The sequence below is a fragment of the Panthera leo genome, chromosome C1 (genome assembly GCF_018350215.1).
Source record: "Panthera leo isolate Ple1 chromosome C1, P.leo_Ple1_pat1.1, whole genome shotgun sequence".
Classification (NCBI taxonomy): domain Eukaryota; kingdom Metazoa; phylum Chordata; class Mammalia; order Carnivora; family Felidae; genus Panthera; species Panthera leo.
Window position 1 is genome coordinate 23826450 of NC_056686.1, and position 14013 is coordinate 23840462.

The window sequence follows — 14013 nt, forward strand, 5'->3', positions numbered from 1 at the left end:
GTTTTCGGTTTTTTGTTGGGCATTTTCCCAGGGTCTGGGCTTACACACATAGGGCTGGTCTGCTCACCCATGACCCTGCCATGGCCTGGAAGGCAGGAGAAGCTGCAACCAAGGTTGGGTGAGCCCCTAAGGCTGTCTCACCTCTTGGGAGGGCTGCGGGTCCCTTTCAGCACCCTGGACAGCATCCAGGGCTGTCTTCACCTTGGGTCCTTGGATCGCGCCAAGGCCCAGGAAGGAATAACCGAGACAGGGGCAGGTATCACCTGCAAAATGCTCCCCATGAATAATAATATCAGTGAGGAGGGCTGGGTAAGAATTATCTATATCCCCATTCTGCAGATGAGGAAACCAATGTTGTTTTGTGCATTCCGTCTGTCCAGTCTAAATAAAGATCCACTGATGCCTGCTCTGTGTGGAGCCAACTGAACATACAAACCTGACCAGATCAACATAAATGACAACAATTCTGTGAGCAGTTTGACAGTGAAAGTGTGTGCCAGGACTTTGGGAGCCCAGTGGGTGCCAACTCCTGAGACAGGGAGTTCAGGAATGACTTCACAGAGGTGCCACTTGGGCCAGATCTAGAAGGATGAAGGGGGTTGCCAGGAGGGAGTCCCAAACAGAAGAAATGACATGTGCCTAGGCACAGAGGGCAGAGAGACAGGCCAGGAGAGTTAGGCAAGGGTCACATCACCAAGGGCCTAGATTCTAGGCTACTTCTAGGATCCTTAGGAGGCTTCTGAGCAGGGCAGCGGCCAGGCCACGTCTGCATTTTGAAAAGATCACACTTGGGCCAGGTGGACCAAGAACTGGAGATAGGAGGCAGAGAGAATAAGGAAGACAACAAGGTGAAAAATTCAAGTCCAGGAAAGAAATGACGAGTTAGCTATTAGCCCTAATGGAAGAGCTCTCAGGCCTACAGATAAGGAAACCCAAGCCAAGGGCCCAGCAGCCTGTCCAAAGTCACACCCCAAGTCAGGGCTTGGGGGAGTGAGGACTGAGGGGCAGAGGGATGGGGTCCTGAGCCCAGGAAAGCTCTGCCACGGAAGCGGCGAGCCTCCAGCCTGTTTGAGCAGAACCAACAAGGTGAATATTAAACTGCCCCAAACCAGATGTACAGCAAGAAACCACAAGAGGGGAGGGGAAAGCACATGGCAGCTCAGCCCCAGAGATCCCAGCGGTGGCCAGTAGAGCCCAGGGCCAGGAAGAAAGGAGACAGGACTACAGGAAAGGCATGAAGAAGGCTTTAGGTGGCAGCTCAGAGAAAAGCCTGGCCTGCACCATGGTGGGGGCCCAAGGTCAGGGCCAGAGGCTTTTTTTGGTGCCAATAATGTCCAACCTCCGCACCCCAACCTCCGCCTGGGGCCAATCACACCCCTCCTTGGGGAGTTTCTGATTAGAATTCAGGAGAAAGTTTCTTCCTCTCTGGGGGCAAAGCAAGTGCTGGGCACTGGGAGAAGGAAACCCAGTGCCAGGGGTGAGGAAGCTTGCCTGGAAGAATGAAACTGACACAGAGCAGCTGTGAGGAGCAGAATGCCCAGTGGCACTCTGACCCTGGGTCCCCTCACCCAAGGCCAGCCACACATGCCCACCACTGTCCTTGCTGCAGCTTGCAACTGCTGAGTGAACAAAGTTCCCTTTTACCTGGGCTGGCTGGTATCGAGATCCTGCCATTCACAGCCCCAAGTCCCAGTAAAGCCACTGACAAGGTGTGCGAGTTTGCGAAAGTCATGTCCCTTCTCTGAGCCCTGACTTTCTCATCTGTAAAGTGGGGGAGTCACAATAACCTACCTTGAAGACTCAAATCAAGTCGTGCCTGAGAGAGCACCGTACGCAGTAAGTGCCCGGTGTGCCCAAGGGGAGGCGGCCTGGAAGGTTCAAAGGAACTCAGGGGCCTAGAAAAGCCCAGGGCCTAGGGGCACAGGCCTGAGGACTCTGCTCCCGCTCCCCTGACCAGGCCCACAGCAGGCAGAATTCAGAGAAGACTGAGGGAGCCTGTACCTCCATGGCCATCCCTCTTCCAGCTCCTTCAGGAGGCTGTTAGCTGTCACCCCTGCTGCAGCAGCCAGTCCCTTCCCCCACTCTCTCATCCAGGCTCCCACAGCACCTAACCCCTCCCTCTGATGTGTCAGCCATCCCCGGAGACTGAGTCCCTGGGGAGTGGCCCAGGGGTGCCCACGCTGCTGAATGGCCAGGCCAGCAGCTGCACCTGTGGCCCCCGCTCCCAATGCTGCCTGACCACAGAAGCACACTACTGCACAGACTGCAAGCTATTTTTACATGCTGAGCCTGTGCCCCCTTTTCCTGGGTGCCTGGGAACTTAGCAAGGGTCCATCCACTCAGGCATGTGAAGCATACACCCCAGCAATGAGCCTCCCAGCCCGGCCCTCTGGCACCAAGGCAGCCTGGTCCCCCCACTCCACACCCGCACTAAGCCCTGAACCCCGAGGCTCCACTGCCACCCAGCACCCTGTCGCTCCCCTGCAGCCATGAAGCTCAGGTGCCGAGAGGTGAGTTGAAGCTTCCTGTCCTATCAGGGGGAGGCTGATAAAAGGTGTACGAGGGTGGGCTCCACTGTCCACCAAGCCTGGGTTTGAAATCCCAGCTCTGACTCTGACAATGGCCTTGAGCAAGTCACTTTCCATTTCCGGCCTTGTGCTCCTATCCACAAGCCTAAAACCTTCCAGCAAGGTTATTCTGAGGAATCAGTGGTTGTGTGTGCAAAGCTCCTAGCACAGAGCGCAGCATGAGACCAAGTGCCAAGTGATGATAGCTAAGACTTGAGAAGCGGCTTCTGTGCCAGGCACTCGCTAAGCCCTTTGCATATATTAATGTCTCATCCTCTTAGCCACCCTATGAGGTAGGTACTATCACCATCCCTATTTCACAGAAACTGAGGTCACTAAGCACTGCCTTGGCTCCGGCCTAGGCAGCCTGGCCTCTGAGTCCCAGTGAACAGCAGCCATGACCATCATGGCCACGGGGGAAGGCCAGCTGCAAGGAGTCCCATATCACACACCCAGTCTGCTTACCCACCCAGGCCCTGACGGGAGACAGGATGTGTCCGAGGTCATCCAGGAAATCGGGGGCAAAGATGGAGTCAGAGCCCAGGTGTCCCCTCCCAGTCAGGGCTGGTCTGACCCCATTATGCAATTTGCTGAGACCAAGTGAGGTGAACCAAGGAGACGGGGGAACAAAGCTGGGGTCCCAGGGCTGGGCCTTCACCTGGGGGAAGCAAACAGCTCAGCAGCAAAATCCACAGAGTGAAGTTTATTCCCGACAAAGTTCCCCTCCCCCCTCCCCAGCCCAGGACAGGGACAGACAGCCTGGGGTGAAGATGGGGGGGGCCTCTGAGAAACAGGGAAGGGCCCTGGTCCCCCAGGCCATGCCGTGTCTGGCTTCCCCAGCCCGGCCGAGTCCACTGCGCCTCCCTGCCCAGCCCTCGGGAAAGGGGAGGGGGCGCCGGCTCCTGGGTGGTTCCAAAGTGGAGTGTGAAAATAGAGAGATATATATATTTATACGCAGTGGGCAGTCCGGTGTGGCACTCACACCTCTGTCTGGAAGTCACCATCAGGTGGTTCTGTGGGCTCCCAGGCTGCTGCTCGGTGCAGGGCCAGCCGTTCTCGGGGCTTGGGGGGCAGCGAGCCCAATGTCATAGACTTGAAGGTGCTCCAGCTCTGATGTCTCCGCTGTTGGGACAAGCCGGGGTGCTCCCCAGGGCTGGGCTTCTCCTGTGGGGGCAGTGGGAAGGAACCCATGGAGATGGGCCAATACCCTCTCACTCGTTGTACAGGACAAACCGAGGAGGCCCAGAGAGGGCTGGTGAAGCCCAAAGTCACCCAGCAACCAGGTGCCTGAGCAGAACCGAAACCCAGATCCGCCTGGTTCCGTAGTTGGGTTCCTGAGCCCGATGCTCTGAGAGGCCCCTGGGATCATGTCTTCTGTGTGCCCCCCCCCCCTTCAAGACCCTGCTGGAGTCTCTGGCAATGCTCCCCATCCCCAGAGCAGCCTCACAACTGTCACTTATGCCATGGGTGGACCCTCAGTGAGCTAGGCTGAGGTTGCCCAGGAAGGGGAGGAGGGCTGGGAGGGAATGAGCCCCTCGGAGCCCACCTGACCCCAACCCAGCTCAGGGGCACTTACGCCGGTCACGCTCCGTTCGGCCGTCCCACCCGAGGACACACTCCACCGCTTCTCCCTCTGCAACGGGGGCCACGGGTCAGGGTCCAACCCCAGGGGGCCCTGTGTCAGGTTGGGCCCCGAGCTTTGGGCAGGGAAAACCACGGGAGTAGCCCTCACCTTGGCTGCGGACTGGCTGCGGTAGCGGTCGAAAGTGTGGAATTTCTGGTTGAGCTCGTGGTAGAGTTCCGAGTGCCGTTTCCGGGTGTGCATCACCTTCTGGGAGCCACAGGGTGTGAGAGGAGGTGCTCCGCACTGGGGTGGCACTGTGAGCCACCCCCCACCCCTGTCCCCTGGCTCCCCACATCCCTGCCTGCTGTTGGCCCTCTGGGACAAGGCCTGGGTCTCCCTCTACCCCGGAGGTGATGCTTGGGCTGGGATCGGGGGATGGTGGGAAGCCCCCGTGGAAACCACGGGTTCAGGGTCCTTGGGTCAGACTCTGCAATGGGGCTTTGGCTAATTTTAGGAGTGGGCCCTCCAGGGACAGACACCACCCACGGATGCCCCCAACGCACATGCGCATACATGCACGCACACACACACACACACACACACACACCCCACTTACCTCAAAGTCCAGGTCTGAATATCGTAACTTCTTTCGCTGGGAGGGAGCACCAAGGAAACAGTGAAGGAGAAAAAAGCTTTTTACCACATGCAGTGGCTTTAGAGACAAGAGACCTGGTACCCAACATCTGCACCTACCCCTGTAACCTTCCTACAGCACAGGCCCAGGAGCTAGGAATACTTCAGGGCAGCCCTTGGGGTTGTGGGAACAGGACGGAGGTCTGGGGGATGAGGAGCTGAGGCATGACCCGGCCACAGGGCTGCAGCTCAGGCCCCAGGCCCACACCCCTGCTGCTCCCACACATGACTGAGCCTGCAGGCAGACACTCACAGGGAGACCGCACACACAGACACACAACAGACGTGCGACCACACACAGACATGGGTTCCCACATGGGATCAAAGAGCAGACACTCCTTCCTCTGTGCCCCGGACTCTACCCCTCTGCCCCATCTCTCCCCACTCTCTCTGCCAGCTACAAGCTCCCCTCTCCTTGGAGCTCTCCACTTGTCCTACAAACACGAGGACTCAGGTTTTCAAGTCCTTCCTTTGACCCTGCCTTGCCCCTTTCCCTGGTCTCTGCACCACTCCAGGCCCTTTCCAGCCCCTCACTTGCCCAAGAGCATTCAAGGCCCGGTGACCTACGCAGCATCCATAGCTATTCGAGGAGGAGGCCTTAGAATCTTAGAATGTTGGCACCAGGAGCACTCAGGAGACCAAAGTCAACTGTCCCAGGTTACACTGGGGAAACTGAGGTCCAGAGAGGAGAAGGGACTTACCCCAAGGCCCTCAGGGATGATGCTAAGACCGCCATCTAAGATTTCCCAAGTCCTAGGCCCAGCAGACATGGTCATCACCACTGGCCTCTATGACACCACTCTCTCCTGGTCCTTCCACCTCTCTGCCTGCCCCTTCTCCACCGTCCACCCTGGCGTCCCCAACACTGGGCCCTCCGTGCTGTGCCCTGGACCTTCTCCTGCCCTTCCCTATGCACATGGGTGACACATGGGTGTCCTCTCTGTTCTGGCCACCTCTCTCTTTCTGGAGGCAGTGGGACATCTCTTCCTGTCCCCAGGCACCACACACACAGCTGTGCCCAACTAAAAAAACTCAGAATTCCCCGCCCCAAACCCGCTCCTCCGCCTCCACTCCATTGCGGTTGCCTGCACCAGAATTCTGGACGTCATCCTTGACCCCTCAAGATACTGCCACATTTATTGCTACCTCCCACACAAGGAGCCTGAAACTGGCCCCGCCTCAGTGGCCCAACCCTGGGCAGGTGTCCACAGAACAAAACCTGCCATGATGCTGAACGCACTCCTCCCCAGTGCCGGTGTCGTTTTGTCTTTGTTATGCCTTCCGGTTTTTGCCATCTGCAGCGGGAGCAGGCACCAAATGTTCAAGAAACATTTTGGGAGAGAAACTCAACTTGCAAACCTCTAGCTGCTAACTTAATTTCCTTTGTGCGGAGGATGGGGAGAGGTTTCTGAGGCCAAACATGAGCAGCCAACAGTGTCTGAGCCGTGACTCCTGCCCCTGTCCTTATCCACATTTCCACCATTCCTCCCAGAGTTCCAGAATGTTCTGGAGTTCTACAGTGGACCACTATCACCTGCTTGTTCCCAGCAATTCCCTGACGTGGCCAGAGGGAGGGTGGAGCCTCCAGAAAACACACAGGTAGGGAGAGAAAGGGGTTTGTGTTTTCTCAGGAAAAGAGGGCCAATGACCACAGGCCCATGGGCAGTGTCTGAGGCTGATTCCAGGGATGTTAACAGCAGCAATTCCCAATTATCTAGCACTTACTACCTGTTCCACACAGAGACGAACGTTTTATACCACTCAATTCGTCCTCGGAACAACTCTACAAAGAGTCTCCCTGCTTTACAAGTGAGGAAACTGAGGCTCAGAGAGAGATTCGCTAAAGATCTCACGGCTGATCAGTAGCGCCCAGATCCAAACTCAGACCTGCCAGACTCAAGAGACCCAGGCTCCCAGGGCCTGGTGTGGCTTCCCTAACAACACAGCACTTAGCCTGAGCCACAGGCCCCTCAAAGGAAGACCCATCCTAACCAGTTACCTCAAAGAGACACTGAAACAGGCAGGAATGCACCGAGAAGTGTGCTCTCAGCACACCAAGTCCAAGCCCATTTCAGGGGTTCAGAGAAGCCAGGGTTCCCTTGTGTCCGTAAGCACAGACGGAGGAAGAAATGCACAGTGTCCACGCTCCCAGCCACTTTATACAAAGGTGCCGCCCTGGGGAGGGGGGAGGTGCGCTGCTGGCTGTCCCTTCCCTGCGGCTGCCCGCGACTCAGACACAGTTTCAGGCACACAGGGGCAGGCCTCCCACGCCCACCCCATGCCCTCCAGCCCCTCACCTCCAGGGAGCCCAGCTTCATGGTGGAGCCCGGCACAGTGCGGGGCATGGTCCGGCTGCGCTCCCCCGGCTCAGATACCTGGCGGGCGCTGGGTGTCGGTGGTGGCGGCTGGAAGGTCATCCCATAGGGGTTCTGTAGAGACCCATAGGCGGGGCCCAGCCCCAGGCCCGAGTGGTCCACAGACAGGAAGCTGGGGTAGCCTTCGGCAGCATGGGGCACTGTCTTGGCAGCCCGTCTAGGGGTGCCCTCGGGCCGGGCCCTCGGGGGATCTTCACCACCTCCGCCCCCGCTGCCAGGCTGCAGGCTCAGAGTCCGCCGGGGCAGCACCATGTAGTCCCCCTCGGAGCCCGGCTCGGGCCGGAGCCATGTGAGGTCCAGCTGCCGCAGGCCACCTTCCCCACACACGTACACGGGGTTGGCCTCCTGCGGGGGCGGTGGCTCCCCCAGGCCTGGCGAGGCTGCCATGGGCACCAGGATATTCCCAGGCAGAGGTGAGAAGCTGAGGCCGCCCTCGGGACCCACGAGGCAGGACTTGGGCTCCTCGTCCTCATCCAGAGACAGGCGGGACAGTGTGCCCGTGATGGTAGACGGGTTGCAAGTGTTGACCTCCTTGAACAGAACTGGGGGCGGGAGTGGGAGAGAGGTAAGTCCTGGGGAGGAGGAGGCCCTGATGCCCTTGCCCAGGCTGGGGAGGTATACCAAGCCCCTGGGCTTGGACGGAGGAGGGAACTGAGTCTTGGAGAGGTGGCTACAGGGTAGATACTCTCTCACACACCGGGCATGTTAAGAAGAAGAGTGTTCAGACTGGCCCAGAGGCCCACAGCAAGGCAGGGCAGGGCAGGAGTTCCCATAGGTCAGTTCCCGGTGCAGGTCCTGAGCTCTGACCCCCCACAGCTACGAGGCTGTCAAAATGGCCTTGCTCCTCCCCGTTCCCTGGCAGCTCCTCCCCAGGAGCCAGAACTGGAAATTCTGGTAAAAGGCATGGGAATCATATAATAAGGTAATGGCCACTAGATGCCCTGCACCCTGCTAAGCATTTGACGTCCCCTCATTTATTTAAGGCTCAGAGAACTAAGCTGTTCGCCCAAAGTCACACATTAAGTGGTGTTCACAACCTTGACTCCAACTTAGGGCTGTCGGACTCTACAGCTAAACAGCACGACCAGACTGCTAGCAGGGCCTCCCACGATGGGGCCGGAGGCCCTCCCTTCTTACCCACCCCTGGGGGCCGTTCTCGGCTCCGCACCGGCAGACTCACCTGTCTGACAAGCCAGATCCACATCCTTTTCAAAGTCTGACTATAGGCAGAGAGGGACAGAGCAGGTGGGCAGAGAGAGGATCCATGTATCAGGGTGGGGGGACGGGGCTCAGGCCCCTCCCTAGCCACCCAGAGGGGCTGCCCTTGGCACACTGCCCAACAGAGCCCAGAAGAGCCTGAGACATAGTCTTCCCCCCCAGCCTCGCCAGATAGGTGGGAAAACCGAAAGGGGAAAAGACTTGCCCAATGCCACCAAGCGGTCAGTGGCTGGGCCTGAATCAAACCCAATCTCGGTCCCCTCCCTGTCTCCCATCCCCTCCACGGATGGGGAAGATGAGCGTGGGGCGGGGGGACGGGGGAGGGGTGGGGAGCACACTCAGAACCCACCCTCACCCTGCCTAGGCCACCTCACTCACCAGGATCTGCAGCTGTCCATTCTTACATGAGTCGGGCGAGTCTTCACTCTCATCGGCCCGGCACACACCCATCTGGCACTTCACCACGTCCTGGACCTGGGGGCAGCGGGTGTCTGCTGGGCCTGAGGCCACCACAGGGCCCCTGGCCACAGCTGGCTGTGCCTCCCACCCCAGGCGCCCAGGCGGGTATGGAAGGAAAGAGGCGCATCCAGTGTAGGGGAAGGTCAGAGGGGAGAAGGAGCCCTGGGAGGCCAGGAGTCCAAGGACAAGGCTGTCCCAGGCTACCAGCTTCTAATACCAAGGGCTGCCCAGCTGGGGGCCCGGTTGGGGCTTGGATCCTCCCAGTCTGCACAGGTGAGGTGGATGGGAGGGGGCAGGAGACGCCCAGCCCCACCTCTCGGCGCAGGAAGCAGTGCACAGCAGTGATGACAAAGCCCTGCGCCGAGTTGAAGACAGCGAAGAGAGCCTGGAAGAGGACTGAGCGGCGGTCTGTCATGGCCAGGACGGCTGACATCCAGGTGAGCGCCAGCAGGGGCAGCACCACGCAGGAGCTCCAGAGCGAGGCCCTGAGGACAGCAGCAGAGGGTCCATCAGGGTGACGCTCCAGGGACGGTGTGGGGGGCTGAGTCCAGGCCTCCACTCGGCCTGGGGTCCTTAAGCTGCCCAAGACTGGCAGGGCCCCAAACTCTAAGACCTCAGCGATGTCCCCAAGCAGACAGAGGCTGAGGAGCCCGAGGCAGAGAAACAGAGAACAGAGACAGAGGCAGAGAACGGTGGGGGCCAGAGCAGGGACCAGGAGAGGTGGAAGGGGCTGACACAGTGGACCTGAGCCACAGTCAGAGGCAGCATCAGGGGACAGAGACGGGGAAGGTGGAAAGAGCCGGTGGGAGAGAAAAGGAAGAGGGAGGCAGACGCAGATGCTGTGAGTTTCAGCCCCAGTCTGCACGGAATCACGGGCCTGGGCTGCACCCCCCCGAGATTCCAGGAGAGGAGGCAGGAGGCTAGACGAGGAGAAACAGCGGCCAGGGAGAGAGAGCGTGGAATAAGCAGACACACAGAAAGATTCAACAGCGCGAGCGCATGGAGGACGTCAGAGCGCAGATCTTTGGGGATGGGGTCCGGCCCAGTGAAGCACAGGCTCTTCCCTCTCAGGTCCCCAAGGAGGCGGTGCCAGGCTCCCAGAGGCTTCTCAGAGCCCTGGGCAGAAAGATTACAGCTGGGGCTGGCCGTACAAGCTGGGGTCATGACCAAACCCACACATCCGCCACCTCCTTGTCCAGGGTGGGAAAAGGCAGATGGGGCCCTGGCATCCAGGCACAGGAGCCAGCCCGCCCTCCCTGGCTACTGCCCACATGGGCACAGTGGGGCAGGCTTGCCACGCCCAGCCTACTCTGCCTCGTGAACACCTGGGTTGGAGAGTCAGGCAGCGGTGGGAACAGCTCTGCACCAGGCAGAAAGATGGGCAGGGGGCCAAGACCTGTCCTAGGAAGAGAAGTTCAGGGCTATTCAGCCTGGCAGGGGGCGGGCCCAGTGGTCTCCACAGCCCCCGGAGGCAGAGCCAAGACTCCGAAAGGGCCTAATCACAGTCATAAGAGCTACCATTGATTAGCCACCAATCCTCTGCCAGGCCCTACACTGAACAATTTACATACATTAGTTCGCACTGTGATCAAAACAACTCCAATAAACAGGCATGGGGATTATTATCCCAATTTACAGATGAGGAAACTGGAGTGTGCCCAACTAGGAGAGAGAGACAGAGCTGGGATGCAAACCCAGCTTGGCTGCCTCTAGAGCCCCAGCCTTTAACCGCTAGTTCTGAGAGACTGGGTCAGAGAGGCAGATGGCAGCCTGAGCGAGAGGGAGCTTTCTACGATGCACAGCTTCCCAGAGATGGTGCCAGCCGCCTCCAGAGGCGGTGAGCCTCCTGACCCTAGAGGTGTGTAAGATAAAGCTGGACCCCCACTGGTCAGGGAGGCTCAGATGGATTTCTGGCCCTGGGTGGGAGGCTGGGCCCCAGGCTCCTATAGATTCATTCATTCATCCTACTCGCGCATGGCTGCGATTTTAAGATTGTCACCTTCCAGAGGTATCTCCTCGAAATAATTCTCTAAGATTCTCTGCCCCCCAATTGATTGTGAGATTCAATGCCTCTGAAATTCTAAATCTCAGATTCTATGACAAATGATAAGACTATGATTCACTCATTCTAACATTCTTAGCTTGTGATTGTCTTATTCTAAGATTCTATCGCTCTAAGGTTCTATGGGCTCACAAATTCTAAGGGCCTCACATTCTAAGAGCCTCTGTAGGTTGGGAGTGTAAGGAGGGCTCCGCAGCTGTGCCTGGATAAAACATAAGCTGGGAGTGGGGGCAGGGGTGGGAGCAAGGGGTGGGCACAGGAACCCAGCATTTTCCCAGAGGCACAGACATTCACTCCCCGTTGCCCTTTGCCAACGTCGATGCCAAGCCCTTGAGAGTGTGTGGAAGTCGGCAGGGCAGGGCAAGCTTTCCGGGGCGCTGGGCTGATTCCCTCCTCCCCCCAACCATGGGCACTGCCCCCCATTCTTTTGCCCCCGCCCGCCCCCACCCCGCCCCCCGGGGGGCACAACTAACATGGCGTTCCTGGCCGAGGCTGAGCTGAGCAGGGGGCTGGGGACCGCTCCGCACGCTGAGCAGGGGAGGAGCAGGCTGGCCCAGGGGCACCGCTCCGACCTCGGGGGCGGCACAGACACGGGAGAGGGGGGGGAGACACATGGGAAGCGGGAGGAGATGGGGCAGCATGAGCCCCAAGTGGGGGGGGGGAGGGGGAGGGCAGACGAGAGAGAAAGAGGTGGGTTAGGGTGGGCGAGGGGCTGCAGCAGAGCACTCCGGGTGCCCACCTTGCCTGCACCCTTGATGCACCAAGGTCAGGGAGCCCCGGTTGGCATCGTCAAGCCCTGAGTCTCCAAGAGGCCCGGCCCTCCCTCCCTGGACCTTTTCCTACAAGGCCAAGTCACAGCCCGCTTACCCGGCCCTCTGCTTCTTGGACTTGTCCGAGATGCCATCACGTGCCATGAGTTTGTTGAAGACGATGATCCCAATGAGCATATTCACCTGGGGGCCCAGCGGGCAGGGGGACACAGGATCAACAGGCGCCCGCCTGGCAGGGAAACCCCCAACTGGGAGCTAGGGTACAGGGAGATGGTAGAGCCCCTGTGGCCACATCCCTCCCAGGATGCTAAAGGGGCACATACCAGGACAATGACGGCTGCGGGGCCCACAAAGGCATAGAGCAGGCCGCCCTCCAGGGAGAGCCAGCAGCTGGGGTGGAGGGAAAAGAGGGGGCATCAGACACCCGGGAGGCCTGCCCCTTGAACACCACCGCTCGGTGTCCCCTGGACTGCCGATGGGGCAGGGCCTCCAGCTGGGTTACAGTGAGCCCTGGGCTCCTGCTCAGCTTCAGTTTCCCCTCTAACAAAGACCCAGCCCCAGCCCACCGTGGGGATCAAAGGCTGATCCGTGAGCTAGTTTTTAGAGATTACCTCCAATCCCAGCACGTGCTTTTACAGTCAGGGAAACAGAGGCTTGGAGACAGGGAAGAATTTGCCCAAAGCACTACAGGCATGGGCCTGAGAAGGCCCAATGGCCAGTCTGATGCCCTAACAGGTCCAGTAACCCCCGCTGCCCACCAAGGGAGGCCAACGTACTAGCTGGATGTACCGTATCCTTTGGTGCGAGTAAAGCCGACAGACACAGCCACCACCAGGGCTGGCAGACCTGGAGGAGGTGGGGGGGGGGGGTGGCCACAGTGAGATGGCTGTCAGTCCTCAATGTCCCCTCTCCTCCCAGACCCAGCGCGGCTGGCCCCTGGCCCAGACAGTGGGGCCAGGGCCAAAGCTGACCCTATCCTCCTTCCCCTGCTCCCAAGGCCCAGTGACAGAGTCCGGCACGGGCCCTGCTCACCCCAGCCCAGGCAGAGGAAGCGTTTGCGAACGAGGCGGGTACGCATCCGTCCGATGACAGCCAGGTAGGACTGCCAGGCCTCAGTGAGCACCCAGCAAAAGGAAGAGAGGAAGAAAAAGTGCAAGAAGGCGGCAGTCATGGTGCATACACCCTGCAGAGAGAGGGATTGGAGGGAGTGGCCCTGAGCAGGCACCGGGGTGGGTGGGGCCAGGCTTCCCACACCCGCTGCTGGGCGCGGCCATGGCCGCCCACCCGAGCGCGGCCCCCCACAGAGCCCTGTCAGGCACCCCCGCCTTTATGTACCCACACACGGCACGACACAGGCCCAGTGACACGCACACAGAACTCGACATCCGGGAGGCGGGCAGGCAGCCCACCCACGTGCAGACGGGGCTGGCGGGGGTGGGGGCTGGGGGAAAGACAGGAGCACCTGCCACATCATGGTCCGGCGGGCCCCACGCCTGGCACTCGCGGTGCTGGCACCACAGAGAAAGCCAAGGGGGCCTAAAGGACAGCCGGCACGGGTCATCCGTAGGCAGGTGGCACAAGAGGCCTCACTTGGGCTCTCACAGACACGGGGAGGCCCAGGCTCCACAGATGCCACCTGCCTGACACATGTGCCCAGCTCACGTACGTGTTCACAGATGCACACGTTCACCACTCAAGTGCACACACACCCCTCTCCAACGCCATCACGTCCACTCCACTCACACACGCTACTTCCCCCCCCACACACACACACATACACACCCCCAACGCACGGCTCTGAGGGATACGAACACCCGTCACTTGGGCAGGTATGTGCAAACACGCGCGCTGGCACCTGCAAACGCTCGTTCACTCCACTCTCACCCTGGCGCCCGCCACCTGCACCTGCCTTGCTCAGCACCCGTGACTGGCCCACGAGGATCAGGACATTGGACGCCAGGATGGACAGGCAGAAGTTCAACAAGATGATGGAGCGCTCGGATTTTATGAACCTGAGAGGGCACGGCGGGCAGGAACAGAGGCGCTAGCTGGCCCCCCTCAACCCGGGGTGGCCGGCCACCTCCTGCCCCAGCCTGCCCGGCGTCCCACCTACCTCCAGAAGGCCGCGTAGATAGCAAGAAGGGTGAGCAGCGCCATGCAGGACACAGCACAGCCGATCACGAGGGGGACCGAGGGGGAGCCTGCCAGCTCCAGGGTCTAGGGAAGATGAGCCGGTGGTGTACCGGGTCACCAGGAGAGGCAGCTGTGGGGGGGCCCTCCCCTCTCCCCCCTCCCCTCCCTCCCC

The 14013-nt window shown here is 59.7% G+C and overlaps 1 protein-coding gene across 1 annotated transcript in view; it reads right to left on the reverse strand.

The window, feature by feature from the left end:
- Positions 1-3261: 3261 nt before the first annotated feature.
- ADGRB2 (adhesion G protein-coupled receptor B2) overlaps positions 3262-14013 on the reverse strand; it is a 36532-nt gene continuing 25780 nt past the window's right edge. Inside the window, 15 exon segments of the mRNA XM_042952549.1 lie at positions 3262-3731; positions 4144-4200; positions 4300-4398; positions 4748-4783; positions 7122-7741; positions 8380-8419; positions 8796-8891; positions 9190-9361; positions 11412-11510; positions 11806-11891; positions 12032-12098; positions 12485-12554; positions 12741-12891; positions 13618-13720; positions 13822-13925. Coding sequence (XP_042808483.1) covers positions 3546-3731; positions 4144-4200; positions 4300-4398; positions 4748-4783; positions 7122-7741; positions 8380-8419; positions 8796-8891; positions 9190-9361; positions 11412-11510; positions 11806-11891; positions 12032-12098; positions 12485-12554; positions 12741-12891; positions 13618-13720; positions 13822-13925 — 1986 coding nt within the window. The 3' untranslated portion in view covers positions 3262-3545.